This window comes from Medicago sativa, chromosome 3 (genome assembly GCF_051527215.1).
Source record: "Medicago sativa cultivar Bolivia chromosome 3, Bolivia_mono, whole genome shotgun sequence".
Taxonomy (NCBI): Eukaryota; Viridiplantae; Streptophyta; class Magnoliopsida; order Fabales; family Fabaceae; genus Medicago; species Medicago sativa.
The window spans coordinates 61779531-61799396 of record NC_140751.1 but is presented as its reverse complement, the minus strand read 5'-3'; the positions used below and the strand labels follow the sequence as shown (position 1 = coordinate 61799396).

Here is a 19866-nt window from a genome sequence, read left to right as displayed (position 1 = left end):
CGGAATCACACAAAAACGTAAGAAAAAACTTGATATATGTGGAACTTATTTAGATTAGGATACATATTTATTATTTATATAAAAATAATAGTAAAAATTGTATACATAAAAAACATAGGACAAATTATGTCATCTTTGTCATTTTGCATTATTTTGACAAGTTTTTTAGTCTATTACTTTATAATATTTAGTTAAATTGAGTTTTTTTAATGTATCTTCTAAATAATAATAATAATAATAATAATAATAATAATAATAATAATAATAATAATAATAATAATAATAATAATAATAATGGATATATTTTCCTCACTTTATGTTTCTTTATTCTTTTTTTTCCTTGGTTAGTTTTTGCGTTCTCTCCCCTACCGCCGTACACTCCCGTCTCTGCGTTTCCAACCACCACACCTCCATCAACCCAAACATTTCAGGTGTAGCCTTTTCATGTAGTGGTGCGATGAGATCATTTCTTCGCACCACTGATTCACCCTATCTGGATCATTTTCTCCGTTTTTCCTCCGACGTACCAGCAACGGATCTAGCCTCTTTCCGCCGTCGTTTTCGTCGCCGGTTTTGTCTGGATTGGTTGGTACCGGAGATTTTCTGGGTTTCGATCTAGTCCTGGGTTTGACAGTCGCCGCCTCCTTCTCGGCGGTGGTTGCGGGTTGCGCTGCTGCTGGTCTCCACAGTAGCGATGTAATATGATTGTTGTGGTCGTTAATACGTGGTTGTGTTGTGCGATCTGATGTGAACTCGGTACATTGGCAAGTTTGGTCTGGATTCTCGCTGATCTGGGTTAACCTGTTTTAATTATGTCCAGTATGTCGTTCGACGATTTATGTCGGATAATTCAGATGGATGTGAGCTCGAAAGGGCTGGTAAAGCTGCTGTATTTTTATTGACAGGGGCTATTGGTTCGTGAATCTTTCTGTGTTGACAGATGATTCATACACCGTTTCTTAAAAAGTCTTCTCAGAAAGTTGGGTTTGATTATAATTAGGCCTGTTTTGGTTACTTTGGTTTCTCGAAAGGGGCGATTCTAGCTTGTTATTGTTTTGCAGGGAGTTGATGGATCTGGAATTGTTTCTGTGTTGGCAGATGATTCATACCCCAACTTAAGATTCACCATTCATTTTGTTTGGATTGGACTGTAGGGCTCGAAAGGGTCGTGTAGCTTGCTGCCATTATTGCAGGGATTTGATGGTACATGAATTGCCTCTGTGTTGACTGAGGGTTCAATCACCGCATAGAAGACCTTTAATTAGTTTTAGGATTAATTAGAGGTTGATACACTTGTGTGTTGTTTTAATTTCTATATTACCCGTTTGGGGTCGACTGACACACTTGTGTGGTTTTATTGGGTTAGGTTTATGTCCTCCCAATTTTATTTTATTTGTAATTTTCCCCCTTTTTTTAATAATATATATGAGTAATTGACACAAGATTAGAGTAGCGTACCAACTTAGTTGGCGTTACCCTATTTGCTCTTGGCTTATAAAAAAATAAAATAATAATAATAATAATAATAATAATAATAATAATAATAATAATAATAATAATAATAATAATAATAATAATAATAATAATAATATTAATCATCATTATTGTCAAACTCGTAGACTCATATGAGTCTAGAAGGCAAAAACTAGTTGAGTTGCATGTATAATCACTTTTATGATGATTGTTCCATTATACATATACAAGTCATTTACTTGTTACTTACATATTTTTTTAAGGTCAATTTTAATTTTCCAAAGACTCATATGAATCTATAACTCGAGCTTACGAGTAGAGTCTACAGACCTTTTTTGAGTCCATGTAAACTAGCGAGTCTGTCAACCATGATAAGAGTAATTACAACTTAATATAAAAGAAGAAAAATGCTAAAAAGTGTCCTTAAGAGTTAAGACACTATTTAAACATAAAAAATGGTAACTTTTATATTGAAAATTGTGTGGTTAAGACTTTTATATGTCTTTCACATAAATTTCGAAGACAAATATTTTTTTCTGGGTTCCTTAAATAATGTGCTCATAGCATTTCTTAGCAAGACCCAAAAAAGAAATCGTGCAAATGATACATATTTAATATATAAAATTACAAATATTTGTCGATTACATATAAAAAAACACAGAACTCTCATACTTATCATTCATGAAATGCTATTATTTGTAGTAATTTGACATATTTTTAGTTTATCGCTATTTTTTTTTTAAAGCTCGGTATCCAATCCAAGAACCGACTAATATGAGGGGACCAATCCCACCGCCCACTTGCGGTGCCCCGTTCTAAGCCAGAGCAAAGCTCTGTATGGACTTGCCCACTAAAATTGGCATCAGAAGTAATCGAACCTGAGACCTTCAGAGGAGCACACTCCAAGATCCGAAGCCAACCACTAGGCCAACCCCAAATGGGTTAGTTTATCACTATTTAATAACAATTATTTCATTTTCTTTATTTTAATGTCATCTTTATCAATTTTTTTTTCTTATTTCTCGATGCAAATAACATTGCAAATGCGCTTCAACCCATAACCCACACGCTCGGTCTTGCAGAAGATGAAATAGAGCCAATTTTTATACGATCAATTTAAAAGAGAAATAAAGGAAAGAGTACTCATAGTATAGATTGTAGAAAGCAAGGACCAATTTTACGTTGCTTTCTTGTGTTTAGACTTTAGTGTCTTTCTTAAATATGAATGTGTGATGGATTCATATTGTGTTCCTGCTACACAATGTATTTAAGTATTTTGTACGGGCGTTATTCAACATGAGGCAGAGCAAATATGCAGTGCACCAGGGCCGTTCCGATAAAATCAGAGACCATGTTCAATTATTAAAAATGGGTTATTATGAAAAAACAAGATTTTTTTAAGCAATAGATGATTACTATTTAAGTTGTAAATAACATAAAAAATAATCATTCTTATTAAGTAAAAGTAAGTTTGTATGGGAGGTACTATCTAACTTGTGTTGAACTTCACTATCCACTAATTATTTTAATATTAAAAATTGTGTTTGTAATAAAAAGAAACGTCAAAAACTTAAAAAATCATCACTTTGTTTAGTACAAAATGGATCTTTAAGTATATAGGTTGTTGTTGCTTAAATAGTGACAAACTAGTACTAATATCGAAAAAAAAATAGTAGCAAATAGTACTAGCATGCATGATTAAACTTAAAAACAATAGAAAAAATACAAAATATTTAACGGATTTAATTTGTGTTGTTAATGGAAATATATGACAAAAAATTTAAGATATATAATAGTTTTCTACATTTAGGGATAACTCTGAAATGCTTATTAAATTGTAGGCTTAATTGCACTTTTGACCCTCTATCTTTCTAAAAGTTGCGATTTTGGCCCCCTAACTAATTTAAATACAAAACAGCCCCCTAAGTTTTACAACTGTAGCAGTTTTGGCCCCCCAAGGTCAAAAAAAATAAAAAATGACATGTGGCACCTCACTTAGGGTGCCACGTCAGCGTTGACCGAGTCAAAATCGGTCATGGGGGCCAAAACTGCCAAAGATTCAATACTTAGGGGGTTGTTTTGTATTTAAATTAGTTAGGGGGCCAAAATCGCAACTTTTAGAAAGATAGGGGGTCAAAAGTGCAATTAAGCCTAAATTGTAATGGCCTAGTAGTTGTGTATGTAATTGAAACTTTTATATTTAGTTCAAATTCATACAAATGTTCGAGACTGAACCTCAATACCAAGGACCCAAATGCATTCCATAATGGCTATTGAATTTTTATATTTTATTATATACACCTAACACTTTTAGATGCTATATTAAAAATTGAAAAATATTTGAGGCTCCTACGATGCTATATTAAAAAATGAAAAATATTTGAGGCTCCTACGATTGCGAGGCCTGGTACCGTAGCTCACTTTGCGCTTGCTAAGGGCCTGGCCTGGCAGTGCATTGGTTGGTTTCAATTGCAACAAGCACAAGGACTGAAGGGCATGAAAATGTTTTTTTTTTCCAAAGGCGATGAAAGTTAACATTGATAGTTTTGTAAATTTAGTTGCAATTTAAATTTGCTTTGGCAATACTAGTCAAATATGTAATTAAACGTTTTTCGGTCGTTCAATTTTCCTCTTGTAACAGATGAAATAGTATTTGCTACAAGATTGTAGAATTTCCATGTTCAATGAACTTAATAAAATATTCAATACTCCTTCCGGTTACTATTATAAGCAAAACTTTATTTTCTAGATAATTAATTTATCTATTCTATAATAAAAACTAGATACATCAATTATTCAATGTATCTAAAAAGTTGAGTTTTGCTTATAATAGTGATCAGAGAGAGGAATATGTAATAATGATGAGGATTCAAAGCACAAAACATATTTGCCCGACAAATACACTGATAAAGAATCAAAGGAACTCTGCAACATTAACCAAACTTGCAGTACAAACTACTAAAAATGATAATAAATTAATTGTCTCCAAAGCTCTTGTTAAAAAAAAAGTCTCCAAAGCTAAGTTAAAAGAAAAAACTGCCAAATCTAGCTTTTTATTAATCCCAGTACTATGTTGGTCTAACTTCACTTGATTAGCATGGATCCTGAGGTGCAAAATCATGCTTGTGGATGGTAGAATCAAAGATTTGCGAAGCATTTTTTCCTTAATAGTGAAAAGGCAAGACATTTAAAAGACAATCACTGTACACAGCAGAAAAACCAAAATTATTTAAAGTATCCGAATCTTTTACCTTTACCTGAGATTGTTGATTTGATTATGAAATTTTGCTTTTGGGTTATTTTTTTTCTATCCAACTCTTGAGCCTTTTTCTACATTCCTTCCTTCCTTTTTTTTTTCAAACCTTTTACATTTTCCAAAATCGTTTGAACTAGTATTGTAAACCCCTCTAAAATTCAAAGCACTTAATAAATTATCATCATTTTGCATGGTGAGTTTCTGTTTGGAAAACGAAGCTACCTTCTTATACAGTTAATAGATGTTCATTTTGGCATTAGCTTCAGCAATTTTTCCATTCATGTCATTTTTCCATGCATTGCCAATGACTTCATACTCTCCAACTTTATAAAAAAGTGCAACTAAGTATTTCTTCATTTGATCAATTTAATTGCAAGAAAGAATTTATGCAGCACAATTCCAATCAAACTCATTTTGAAATAAAGAAAATGCAGGAGTATAGAGCTGTCCGGCTTGCTTCAGCAACGGGGAGTGTTCCATCTTCAGTCGAGGTAGCTTTCCCTAGCATTGCACTCAGCTTCTAGCTCTTTATACTGCTAAGAATCTACAACTCGCTGAAAATGTTTGAAACTTGCACTATATCAAGGCTTGATCTCATGTGCTCTTTTAAATGGCTGTTAAAACTTTCACTAAGTTGAGTACTACACATTCTTGGCCCTTGAGTACTACACATTCCAATTGTGTAAGCCTTCTTCATGGAGCAATGGGCAAATTTTTCCTTCCTACAAATGCTCTCAGCCCATGTGTTTCCATCAACTTTATATTTATAAAGAAAAGTATACCAAGCCTCGTGAAATTTTAATTCATCTTCATAATCATACATGCAACTTGCAAGCTTTAAATTCTTTCAAAATACCGGAATCATTCTTCGCCAGATTTCCAAATGCCTTATAAGTTATGGCATTTTGCATGGTATGCCATACACACAACCATGATAAGTGTTCGGCATCACCTCAGCCAAAGCTTTTGCCAGGGCAGGATCTTTATCAGTATCAAAATAGTTCTAGGATTTGTTTTACTTGTGAACACTGCTAAAAATTATTCAAAATAGTTCTAGAAAAGACTCTGCCATCTCATCATACAATAGAGTAGCTAGCTACAAATATTAAAGTTTCTCGGTGATGATTAAATCCATAGAAAACACCCAATGACCTATTTTTCTTTTTGCAATATGTGGTGTCAAAAATGATTACATCACCAAATAATGTATAATCAATGATCATTCTTGCATCAGCCCAGAAAATACTAGTAATCTTTTCCTCAAAATTTAATTGTATAGTATAGTGAAAAGAGTGATTATCATGTAATCGGCGTAAAAAGTACTTTAGTATACTTCAGGCTTCTCCATAAGCTAACGTTTTCTTCGAAGATAGCTCTTTTGGTCTTGTTTGATGTATCCAATGGAATTTTCCCCACATGTTTGCCTACTAACCTATTCATGTGTTTCCTTTGGCCTTATATCGGAGTCGTCTGCAAAATCAATATGTAAATCTTGCACTTCTAAAAATTTGTCTTCGATGATCCTCCTTTGCACATACAAACCTTGCTATTCACACACTTGCCTATTTGACTCTTATTTGTATACAGTTGTCGAATGTCAAAACGTACCATTACACCGTAATATCTCAGACACTCTCAAGCTTGTTTTGCTGTAATAAACTCCATACCCAATTTTGGTATTTGTTATGGTGTAATTGGCCAAGTATTAAAAGATAGTATTAATTAAACAATGAAAAATATGAAAAACAATTTTATTATTTATAACAAAGTGACTATAGGTGAATTTTGAGAAAAAAATACCCCTTTTTATTGAATGTTACGAGTAAACAAAACAAATATGGACATGAGAATACAGTCAACCGCCTTCTTGATTGAGTTTTGTCAATTTCTTCTGAAGACGTAGATTATTTAGAAATGATTGACATTTCTCTTTCGAAACATCTTCCATTAAACCACTTCTCACACAACAGAGTGAATAGAGATGATGATTTTCGATAAACAAGCAGGAAGAAACTTCTAATATTCAAAACATTATTTATTTCGATATAAACGACCAATTTCACTCCGACTTCATTAACATGAATGAAAGGTTGTGATGCAAAATACCCAGTTTAACGTTCACTCTATGTCGTCTCCGATGGTGGATGAAATATGTTGTCCCGCTATTGTTTAAAGTCGCTACTTCTCTTCTTGGCCAATGCTTCAAGAAATGCCTCAAATAAAGAAAAGGGAAGAGATTTGCAAAGAAACATTGGTCTTAAATTTTGCAGCATCCAGAAAACCTTTTTTTTTTCCGAGAAAAAAAAAGCTTAAACATGTCTATTATGCAATCAAAAAATGCTTCTAGGTTCACTTTAGTGTGTCAATGTTGACGTGACTTTCAAAGTGAACGTTATATGGTTCCTAACGTTTAAATGATTTATTTTTAAAAATAATAAAAATATAAATAGTTGATAAAAATCTAACTGATTTTTTTTGGTTGAAAAAAAAAAAGAAAAGTAATTGAACCTGTGGAAAGAAGCACCGATTCAAATAACACTTAACACGTCCCTCTTTGAACAGATACACTGATACCATGCATTTTATTAGGACATGTCTGTTACATTGAACCTATACCCACTCTCTTTCAAATTCCAATACCATTATATTTCTCTGGTCTTGCTAACTTTTATTTTTGACTATATACTTTCTTTCTCTTAGCCTAGTCACTCTATTTTCCTATTTCTTTCACGACCCATTACTCATCCAAAGAAACATGAACAACAACAACAACAACACTGTAACACCATTTCAGCGCATGTTTCTTCCCGAGGCATCAAATCCTCCTCCACCACCGCAACACGCCGCCGCTAACCGTCATGCAGTTCGTGGTCGCCGACGAGATCCACCACGTAACGATCCAATCCCAATCCCTTTTATATGGGCAACCGACCGCCGAGCAAAAATTCACAGCCTCAATCATCTTCTACAAAATGGAATCTTTAACATCACCGGCGAGGTTCAATGCAAGAGTTGCCAAACAAAATTCCAAATGTCTTTCGATTTAGTGGCAAAATTTGATGTAATTTCTCAATATTTGGTCACAAACATGAATACCATGCATGATAGGGCACCAGGGATTTTGATGAATCCAAGATTGCCAAGATGTGTGCATTGTAATCAAGAAAACAGTGTGAAGCCGATAATTGCCGAGAAGAAAAAGAATATCAATTGGTTGTTTCTGTTGTTGGGACAAATGCTTGGTTGTTGCAATCTTAAACAATTGAAGTATTTTTGCAAGTATAATAACCATCATCGAACAGGTGCCAAGAATAGGGTTCTTTATTTAACTTATCTTGAACTATGCAAACAACTTGATCCTTCTCTACCCTTTTGATATTTATGGTTTACTCAACAAATTGGTAGTGCTATGCCTATAAAGAACTATGAATAGGGTCTTTTTTATTTCTTATATGAATTTATGTTAGTTTTAAGGTTGGTGTGTATTATTCTAATTTGCAGACTCCATGAATTCACTTATAGTATGGATCATGGAAATGTATAATTTTCCTTATGTATTCAGCAAAAAACAATTATAAATTTTATGAATTTTGTTTTGTCATTTTTTATGTTTCATATTGAATTTGATTCAAATCTTTATATACACTATCCTCGTCAAAGCATATGACTTTGTGAGTTTCTTTATGTAGCAAACAAAGATTACACTTAATGAAAACACAAATGTCAAGTATACTGGTTCCAGCGTTACAAATCACTGCTCCTTAAACATATCAATGAGTTCCTTTCATTGATGTGTAGTTGGTCTAAATTTTGTGTTTGCTTTCAGGGAATAATATTGATGTTCGTTTACATTTGTTTTTTCATAAACTATAAAACAATTAATTCTTGGTTATTGTTTAGGCATATTTTAATTCAAAGGTATTTGATTTTTATTTTTTGGATACCATTTTGTTATTTGATCTTGTGCACCCGCTGCAACAACACTTGGGAATTTCTGTTAAAATACAACAAAATTTATTCTTGGTTTCCTGGACAGATTTTATTTCCATGGCATTTGATTTGGTTAGTGTTTTTTTTGTGTGGATGTGATTAGTTATTTGTTCCTCGTACACCACGTTACATGAAAAGTTTGCCACAAATAAGAATTTCTATCAAGTCTGTGACTGTGACTGTTATATTATATCTATCCATTTGTCATATCCCAGTCTTACTCATTCCCTTGAATCTACATTCACGGAACAAACCTTTCCATGAACCTTTTCTCTCCAAGTCACTCTCCTCAGTTCTTTCACACTCCATAAGAGAAAAATGAACGACTCTCTGAACAACCAATGCAAAGTCTTCCTCTTCCGATGTTAACGCCGTTTCAACTCATATTTTCCCACGCAAATATTCCACCACCTCATGATGTCGGCACTAACAATCCTTCCGTTTGTACTCGTCGACGAGGTCCACGCATACCGGACCAATCGCTATCCCTTTCATATATGGGCTACCGACCGCCGAGTGAAAATTGACAGTCTCAACCATCTTCTCTAAAAGACTGAATCTTTAACATCACTGTCGACGTTCAACGCAAGAGTTACCAAATAAAGTTCCAAATGTCGTTCCATTTGGTGAGGAAATTTGACCTAATCTATCAATATTTGGTCACAAACATGAACACTATGCATGATAGGGCACCAATGCTTTTGATGTATCCATGATTGTTGTAGTGTGTGCATTGGAATCAAGATAGTGTGAAACCGGTACTCACCGAGAAGAAAAAGAATATCAACTAGTTGCTTCTGTTGTTGGGACAAATGCTTGGTTGCTGCATGCTTGAACCGTTGAAATATTTTTGCAAGTCAACCTCAACCATCATAGTACGGTGCCAGAAATAGGGTTCTTTATTTAGCATCAAATGTACGTTTAAGAGATTTCAAACAAATTATAATCAAATACTATAAAATACGGTTAAATTTAAGCATAATTGAAAAACAGAAAGACGGATACGTTAGTGATCGTCTTGACGCTGATAATAAAAATAAAAGTTTGCATTCCTTCAAATTTTTTTTGCATTATTACTTTTACGAAAATGCTAATTTAGCATGACCCAATAATATAATTTCATGATTGCAAGGACTTGCCCTAAAAAAGTTGATTGTAAGGACGAAACTAATTTAAACTAAATATTAATTATAGATGGATTTTTTTGTGAAGAATTTAATTAATTATAGATGGATAACAAATTCAATAGTGCACACGTCATAAATACTACTACATTATAGGACAAGTCAGTTCCTTATTTGACTTGAACAAATTCCACAGATTCAAAGGCAATTTAATTTGGAGAATTCAGTTGCTTTTTTTTTTTTTTTTTTACTTAGCTATTTGATAGTACAACGGCAATTATTATCCATTCTTTGAACTTGGACAGATGCAGTATATTTTAAAACAAAAAACAGAAGTCTAGGAGTTTCAACTTTGAACTGAATCTACATTCCATTCTCTTCAAATTTAAATGGATTAATCTATTTATTAGTAGTATTTTTCTCCTTCCTTTTTACTTCTGTCCTTTCACACTAAGGCTTTCTTTCTCTCCTAGTCACTCTCTCTTGTTACTCTTTTCACGACCAATCCAAGAAAATGAACACCTCTTTGACACCATTTCAACGCATGTTTATCCCCGAGGCATCGAATTCTCCTCCACCTCAAGATATCTCCGCTAACAATCCATCCGTTCGTGCTCGTCGACGAGGACCACCACGTAGTGGACAGATCCCCATCCCTTTCATATGGGCAACCGATCGCCGAGCGAAAATCCATAGCCTCAATCATCTCTTACAAAACAGAATCTTTAACATCACCGGCGATGTTCAATGCAAGAGTTGCAAAACAATGTTTCAGATGTCTTTTGATTTATTGACGAAATTCAATGAAATCTCTCAATATTTGGTTAGAAACATGAACACCATGCATGATAGGGCACCCAAGATTTTAATGAATCCAAAATTGCCAAAATGTTTGCATTGCAATCAATAAAATAGTGTTAAGCCGGTAATTGCTGAGAAGAAAAAGAATATCAATTGGTTGTTTCTGTTGCTGGGACAAATGGTTGGTTGTTGCAAGCTTGAACAATTGAAGTATTTTTGCAAGTACAACAGCCATCATCGAACAGGTGCCAAGAATAGAGTTCTTTATTTGACTTATTTTGAACTATGCAAACAACTTGATCCTTCTGGACCCTTCAATGTTCGTTGACTGATGAGCAATATTGTAGTACTGTGTACTTAATATGGATATGATGATCTACAAAGTTTTTTTTTTTCTTTTTCTGTTGTGATTTAAAGCTAGTTTTAAGGTTTGTGGTTATTTAATTTTTTGAATTCGCAGACTCTAAAAGAACACATATTCAAGAAGAACATATGCAAATTTAATTTTCCTAGTCATTTTTATGACTTATTATGACTAGATCGTCTACCCGTGCTGCCGCACGGGTCATATATAGTTAAAAACACAACTCAATGATATGCGATATACTAACAAAATTACCTATGAAAGATATGAGATGCTCCAACAATAACACCAAAAAATGGATGTTCTAATAACTGAAAAGGGTTTTAATAAGTTCATTCTTTTGATAATTCAACTTAGCCAATTAGCAGAAAAATAATTAAAAGGAATTATCTAGAGGTTATAGCAATGAGGCCAAGCACTCAAATATCATATAAATATATTGACCACATCCTAAATTAAACATGGCTTAATAAAATGTAATTGACACTCAACAGAATTTTCATTAACATAATAATACAAATAAATGGTCATAGTAATAAACAACAAAAACGATAGGGAGGATTTTGAAATAACATGATATTGATACCGAGACTTTGGATCTTGTTCCTGTGATCTAAAAGAACTTAGAAGTTGTTAGAGGAGTAGGTAAGATGATATGAAATATCATATGATGCACTTGAATGAAGAGCTACTAATGAAGCATAAAGCCATAAACACAATGAGTAATCTTCATCAACACTTCATGTCTTCCCTTTTCAGCCCCCACCCCATTTTTAATCACTGCTATAGTATCAGCCCCTTGAATTGTTGTAAGACGGCGAGCCACCACCACAGTAGTTCTGTTCACACTCACTCTATCTCGAGCCTCTTGAACTAAACGCTTTGACTCAACATCAAGTGTCCTTATCGCCTCATCAAGCAAAAGTATTTTGGGGTTTTTCAGCATGGCTCTTGCAATAGCAATATGCTGCTTCTGTCCTCATGATAGTTGTGTGCCTCTTTCCCCGACAGAGGTGTCATCACCATTTGGAAGAGAACTTATGAAGTTGTGCGCATTGGATGTGTTAGCTGCTGCAATTATTTCATCCTCCGGAGCACCTCCTTCTTTGCCATAAGCTATGTTGGCACGGATGCTTTCATTGAAAAGAATAGGCTCTTGACTAACCAAACCCATTTGATGTCTCAGCTTAGTCTGAAAGTTTTTATATCCACTCCATCTAGTAATACATGTTCAGAATTAGGATTATAAAATCTCTTTAAGAGACTTATAACTGATGATTTTTATATACACAAATGACCTAAAAGACTACAATTACGTTTGTTGAACACAAAATGTCAAAAATAATCACAACATTATAGGTATATTTTTATCAAATCTTATGGAAAATAAAAGAAAATTTACGATCAGCCTTACCATAAACCATAAATTTGGTTTTCCTAGATGAATTTCACCACAATTATTTTAGATTGTGTCTCAATGAACTTGCATCAAACACTATTCAAGAGCTAATGTTAATAAAATATAGAACAAAAACTTAGTATGATCAAGCTTAAAGCTTTTCACATGCATCTTTTTCTCACGTACACACACCCCGTTGTGGATATTTTTGTGAATTTGTTAAATAAAATATGGCATTCACTATCTCGCCGCTGCACATTGTTTGGTCAACTATCCATCATCGAACTCAACAACTATGTACCATGATCTGAAACATGTTAAACCAAACGAAAAATTCGAAAAGTTAGCAACAGTAAAGAAGAAGAAATTGCTAATAGGTACGAACTAAAAATATGGTTAAGGATCTGAATAATAAGAACTAACATAAAACAATACCATAAGAAGCAACTTTCTAGCTTTTTTATTTTTACTTTACCTTCAAAATATTGTGTTAAGAAAGTGATTTACCCTCTTCTCTAGCATTCCACATGATTTAGCATCGATAGCATGTCTGAAGCAGCGTTTAGAATAACTCTTTCCACATTGGATCCTGCAAATGCAATTGAAGTTCATATTCTGTTCCACATCAAAATTGCAAGAAATAAGGTCAGAAAAATATAACAATAACCTTATGAGTTATGAGTAGCTTCAAAAGCAGAAATTCAAAAGAGACATTAAGATATAAAATGGAGATCAGGCAAATTGTTTTCCCTTGATTTCAGAAATTTATCACACAAAAGATAAATTCAAAATTCAATTGAGTTAAAAAGTAAATGTTTCAAAAAGCTAAAGTGGTGGTAGAAATTTGCAAATGAGAGGGAAAATGAGAGAGGGAGTACCTAACACTGATGTAACACGTTCCATTCTATGTTTCTGCTCTAATCCTGTTCCATTTCATTCCATACTTCTTACCTCAACGGACAAAATCGAATTGTCTCCGAAAGGGAGAAGAAGGTGAAAGTGAAAAGATGAGCAATACGCTTTTGCAACAGTGTGATGACCATACGTTTTTGCAGCAAAGACTTTTAAACCAGTTTTAAAGCTCCAATGAAAGGGCCTTATGAGTGATCAAATTTGGAGGAGTTTGTTATTGGCTTGAAGAAGAGTACTTCAGATGAAATAAACAACATATAAACTAAATTGAGTTCCTCAATTCATGTTCAACATCAAAGGAGGACTATGCTTAAATTTGGTGGAGGAAGCATTGGTGTTAATGGCCTGCCCTTATTTGCATTGAAAACAACGAATGGCTACACAGTATTCTTTTTTTAACATCTCAAATTTATTGAGATCACACCCAATCAGAGCACAAAATGTACACTTCCTATTAAAATAGAACAACACCACCACAACATAATAATTGTGTTCAATACAGAATGAAAGTTCCCTTATGCATATAAACCAAAATCTGCAAAAACAAATACTAAGCCATTCAACAACTGGAGGGAACAAATGTAAAAGAACATTGACAACCAAAAGGAGAGAACAACAAAATGAAAATAAATGAACTTCGACACAATGTTCCAAATCACTAAAACTGCAGTTGCTGGAAAATGCATCATTAAGGACACTGAAAGAAAGATGGTATTTTCCACATTTTATTGTTTAGCTGCAAAAAGAGTGCAGATAGCTAATGCACAATAGAATAAAATCCAAATACAACTTAATTCATCCCTTAGAGTTACTCGAAACTAAAACCATTCTAATGAAAACTGTTTACTGGCAAATGAAAGAAGAAAAGAAAATTTAGTTCAAACATGAACAAACAACACAAAAGGAAACAAAAATAAAATAAAAGTTATGTCTGCACAAATTAAGAGGTTCAGGTTGAATGATTGTTGCCCAAAATAGCATAAAGCTTCTATTCTAAAGAAGGTACATATGATTCTTCCATTTGCTGTGAGATTACAATAAAATATAAATGAAATCAACAACTTTGGAGAATGATTTATGTAATTTCCTGATTAGAAGACAAACAAAATTGAAGCAGAAGTCCCAAAATGATGAGTTAATTTCAAAACCCTCCATTTGCAATCGTACGTGCGTGCCTCGCTCAAAAACACCGGCGTAACTCTCCTCGATTTCGCACAACCAGTACAACAAAACCTTCAATATCTCCTTCTATGATTTTTACCTTACCCCTAATAAACTTGTGGCGGAGGATTACAACCGAAGAATGGTGAGAAAATGAGAGAGAAGATAAACAGAGAGAGAAGGTACATATTGAAATTCGAGCTATATAGTGCAGTGTGCACTCGCGGCGATAATGCAAATGAATGAAAGGAAAGAGTAAACGTTTTGAAATGCTGAGATCCATCGAAGAAGCTGAGAGCGGTGGAGAGAGATGAAATAGAGTGTTGACAGTTTTTTGGTTTGAGAAATAGAGTGTTGATTAAAAAAAACTAACCACCGTAAATATCTTCTGTCTCCTTATCTTGATGAAGGGAGAGAGCAACGACGGGAGCTGAAAAGTGGGAAGAAGAGAGTGGTTGAGTTGTGTGAGGAGATGTGTGGTGCAGAAGGGGAGAACATCAGTGGATTGAGGGAGAGGCTCCGCCGATGGATAGCAGAGAGGGTTGGCGGCGGTGATGATGATAAGAGGAAGAAGAAGAAGAAATTGTGTTTTCTTTAGAGAAAGAAACGCGTGTGTTGTGTTTTGTTTTTCAGGCTTTTGCAAATCCCAGCCCTTAAGTCATGTATATTGAGTAGTGTGCACAGTAATTGTCATGGATTTTCAAAAATTCAAATTTCAAATTTGAATTGATTGTTGTTTTGGAGCCAAATTTTTAGGTTTAAGGTTGTGCAATTAGGGTTTGCATGTTTGCTAGGATTAGATATAAAGGATTCTGAGTCAAATCTATATACCAAGATTCCGTTCCTTAATGTTTAGTTTATCTAAAAATTTTGTAAGCCATCAAGAGTATTGACGTGGATCCTTTGCATTTTATTGTTTGTTCACGCTTATAAACTTGGCTTCTTTATCTCCTATTTCTTAGGTTTGTTATGATTTACCAGCAGTCAACATATGTATATAGAGAAATGCTAGATGTTCACCAAAAAAAAAAAAAAAGAGAAATGCTAGATGGTTTTTTTACTTCGATTCTTCTTTTTCTTTGATTATTTCAACTATTTGATTTTTTCCTTCAAGTTTCTGGGATGAGTATATATTATTTACCCTTTTTTGTAATTTACATTTGTTTTAAAAGAAAGATTTTGGATTTACAATTTTTAGAATAATAGAACAGGTACAGTCCTGCCACAAATTCTCATGGGTATGTTTGTACAATATTGATATGTTAATATATTTTTCCGGGTCATTACGTCATTGTATGAATTATCATGGGTTTGTCATGAACAACCCCAGGCCGGAGAGGATCCCTTTTAACCATTTTAACTCATGTAGTGGTAACCACTGCCCTATACTCAACCTTAGTCGGAGACTGGGAGACATTGTGTTGTTTCTTTGTATTCATGGATTATCTTTCAACAATCGAACTAATCTTAGTGAGCTTCCCAATTAATGTTCAGTATGTGCCTATGTGGTTGATGCATGAATTGAGACGGTGTCCGTATCTATGCTTCATAGGTGGGCACTGTATAATATTCCATGCTGAGTGAAACATACATAGATTAACAACCAAATGTTGATATTGATCGGTATTTGAAAGAAACTATCTCGTAGCAAGTGTGTATATATTTACGCTGACAAAGATAAATTCCACTAGGATTTCTTGCAACTTCAATACCTAAAAAATACTTCAATATACCAAGTTCTTTCATATGAAAACATGTGCTAAGGCAGAACTTAAAGGGCCTAATTATAGCAGAAGGCTTATTACAAGCAATAATTGAATCATCAACATATACAAGAACCACAAGTTAGGTGTCTTCTTGGTTTAAAGTAAACAAGGAATAAACAAAAAATGATTGTTAGAATACATAAGATTTGAGGGCAGTAGAGAGATTGGAAAACCAGCGACATGGATCTTGTTTTAACCCATAAATCGACCTGTGTAGCTTGCAGACCATGTTCGGTTACAAAGCCGAAAAACCATCGGAAGCATTTTCATGAAGACGTATGATAACTCAATATTTTAGTATATTTTTTAGTATTGTTTTCTTTAATAAATTAATATTTTATTTATGTTTTATTTTTGTTTTACTACATTTCGTTTTTATTTTTAATAAATACATATTGCAAGAGGAATATTAAGGAATGGTGCAAAAAAGTGGTAAACACTTCAAAGATTTAAGACTTGTTGACTAAACCAAGAAACTTGACATTTACTGACAGCTAAAAACCGTAGGTAAAAGTCATCCTACCGTAGGTATATCACGAAATACCTACGGATATGTTACTGAGCTTAATGAAAACTGATAAAATGTTTTGCCGACGGATTGTCGCTGTAGGTACAGAGCTTATTAGGAACGAAAAGTAGTTTTACCTACAGCTATATGAAACCAAAAGTAACTGATCAAAATTTGCTTTCTTGATCATTTTGTTTTTTGACATATATAAATTTAAATATACCAAAGGCCTTTCATGTGAAAACATGTACTAAAGTACAACTTAATTAAAGCGCCTGATGATGGAAGAAGGCTTTTTCATGAAGACTCAAAGTAAACAAGGAATCATCAAGATATGAGTGTTGGAATACATAAGATTTGAGGGAAGTATAGAGATTGGCACACCAGCAACGTGGATCTTGTTTTAACCCGTAAAGCGACTTGTGTAGCTTGCAGAGCATGTTCGGTAACGAAGCTGAAAAACCATCGAAGGCATTTTCATGAAGACTTTTGATAACTCAATATTTTAGTATACTTTTATTAATGTTTTATTTAATAAATTAATGTTTTTATTTAAATTTTATTTTCATTTTACTATATTTTATTTTTATTTGTAGTAAATAGATATTGCAAGAGGAATATAAGGAATGGTGTAAAAAGGTGGTAAACACTTCAAAGATTTAAGACTTGTTGACCAAACCAAGACCTAGGGCAACAAAGACTCTTTCAATGATCAAGAAGTGCGAATAAATGTTGATGGTCGAATTAGAAAGTGTACTACATTATCGTAAAGTATTAATATTTACAAAAGTTTGTATCTGCGGGGATTGTGAAATTTCGACTTAACAACTACGATTATGATTAAGAAATGTAACTTGGGTTGAACTCTGCAATGGTTGATGCACTTAACAAAATAAAACAAAAAACAACGATTAGGTGATGTTAGATTCCCTTCTCTTTCACTACTTGGTATAATTGGGTTCGATGTCTACAATTGCTTACTTAGTTTTACGAAGTTTTAACATAATAGCTAAGCTAAATGTCTTGGTACTTAATCTGCTTCTCCGGTCACAACCCCCTAATGTCTAAGGTGATTTTTTTAACCTTTTAAGGTTTGTTAAAACTCTTACTACAAAGACACTAATAGAATATGTGTAAAGTTATGACAGACTGAACACTTAAAATTAGGTCAAGCCCCAAAACAAGAGTTATTAATATTTGAGACCTAGATAATTTTATGGACATTTATAAACACATACTAAGCATTAAGAATAATATTAGGTACAAATACAATAATCTCCCTTGAGGTATGCTCTTACATAAAAATACCCCCTTTATTTAAAAAAAAAAAAAACACAAGCATCCCTCTGCCAAGACGTCGTTAAGCTACCATTAAAAGAAAAACAAAAGAAAACTAAACGCTTTGTCTTCATGGTTTCATTATTTGCTTCTAGATCGGAATTATTTTGAACCAATTTCCTTTCGCTTTATTCGAAAAGCCTTTCACCACATAAAGCTCATTGTCATCAAGTAGTTCACCCACCTACCAAATTGTCTCTTCCTTTTTTTATAAGGCAAGAGCAAAATGACATAAGAAAGAATAGTGTCCAACTAAGTTGGTGGCCCACTCTAATCTTTTGCCAATTGCTCATATATATTATTAAAAAAAAGGAAAAATTACATAAAAACTGGGGGGACATAAAACCTGACCCAGTTAAACCATGTGAATCAACCCTAACGGGTAATATATCAATAAGAACAGCACACATTGTATTCAACCCTAATCAATTAATTCTAACAAACGAACACCAACCGGGACCATAAAATGAAAGTGAACATTCTTTTCTTCTATCAATAGCTTGCTGGTATGTTGCTTCGCAACCATCAAAAGTGTTCTTCCTCAAATACTGGGCCAAAGAAAAAATCACCACAACCAAACCATAAAATCAAATGAAAAAGGGAGAAAGGGCTCCCATTCTTTACGATAGAAATGTAGAGAAAATAAATATCTGTTTGACGATGACCAACAAACCATGACAATCACAACGACCTCTAAGTGCACTGTTAATGTTATTAATTCATATTCTCTGTTGAACTCACCAGAGTTTATTAAAATGAAATTTGTCTATCCACCGTTACATTGGGGAAAACCAATCATAAATTGACGACCCACAATATTGAAAATAAAAACTGCAGTAACTAGTTTTTTTTAGGAGAAATTCACTTCTTCGTCGTTCTAATGTTATTCACAATTAGTTCACCACCAACTTAATTTTCCAGTTCTTCTTATTCACTGGTCAAAAACTTGGTTTTAAGAAGTTACTAATCCACAAATAAATAATTAATATAGATAGATTTTTGTCCTCTAAAAAAAGGATAGATTTTTGTAAAAACTTGACGGAGATCGTCAGTGAAGCAAGCAAGTAACCCTTGAGGAAGAAGATAACCCTACATTTTCTTTCTTCCTGATTTAATGGAGGAAATATTACTTCCTGATTTGCTTAACTCCGTTAGTTACTATTTGGGACGTTAACTTTGGAGGGAAGTGATAGTCCATTGTTTGAACAATTAAGGGATGTAAATGTCTAGTTTAAAAATAGAGGGGATCTAGGTGTCATTTAGAGAGACATCAGGGGAGGTCATTGTAATTTTCCCATAATATTAACCAAATAAAACTAAGCAGCACAATTGCAATCAAATGTAAATCAAAATATTACATGGTTGAAGTAGCTACTTAATAGGTCATAGACTTGACCTAACCTAGGAAATTAGCTACTCATGCTAACTAAACATAAACAAATGAATATGTAAATAAATGCATTAATGATCAATGTGTGATGATTCCTGACCTCCAGAATGCTTCTGGTCTCTCATAGCCTTTCCAAATCTCAATTTCGCTTATTTTTGATCATTATATTGTGTTTTTCAAATGAGGCAGAACCTTTCTATATATAGGCGAGAATTTCCAATATTTTTGATAACTTCTGTGCGCGAATTGCACAATCTTGTGCACATCGTGTATGAGAAAGTAGTGGTACGCTTGACTAATTTTCCAGTATGCGCAGCTATGTGCATGCATTGTGCATCTACCCGGGGCTTGACACCTCTGAATTTCCTTCAATTGTGTGATGTG

At 33.6% G+C, this 19866-nt stretch overlaps 1 protein-coding gene, 1 long non-coding RNA gene and 2 pseudogenes across 2 annotated transcripts; 3 read left to right on the top strand and 1 right to left on the bottom strand.

Moving 5' to 3' along the window:
• Positions 1 to 7474: 7474 nt before the first annotated feature.
• Positions 7475 to 8147, top strand: LOC146938921 (uncharacterized). Its single transcript, XM_085752771.1, has one exon. The coding sequence runs from the start codon at positions 7485 to 7487 to the stop codon at positions 8103 to 8105; it is 621 nt and encodes a 206-aa protein (XP_085608897.1). The 5' UTR covers positions 7475 to 7484; the 3' UTR covers positions 8106 to 8147.
• Positions 8148 to 8776: 629 nt separating this feature from the next.
• Positions 8777 to 10026, top strand: LOC146938920 (uncharacterized; annotated as a pseudogene).
• A 331-nt stretch (positions 10027 to 10357) lies between these two features.
• On the top strand, positions 10358 to 10975 carry LOC146938919 (uncharacterized; annotated as a pseudogene).
• A 430-nt stretch (positions 10976 to 11405) lies between these two features.
• Positions 11406 to 15119, bottom strand: LOC146938918 (uncharacterized). Its single transcript, XR_015031447.1, has 5 exons — positions 13286 to 15119; positions 12883 to 13022; positions 12600 to 12714; positions 12423 to 12503; positions 11406 to 12225 (listed from the first exon to the last, which is right to left on the bottom strand). It is a non-coding gene; the product is annotated as an uncharacterized LOC146938918 (long non-coding RNA).
• Between the last annotated feature and the right edge of the window lie 4747 nt (positions 15120 to 19866).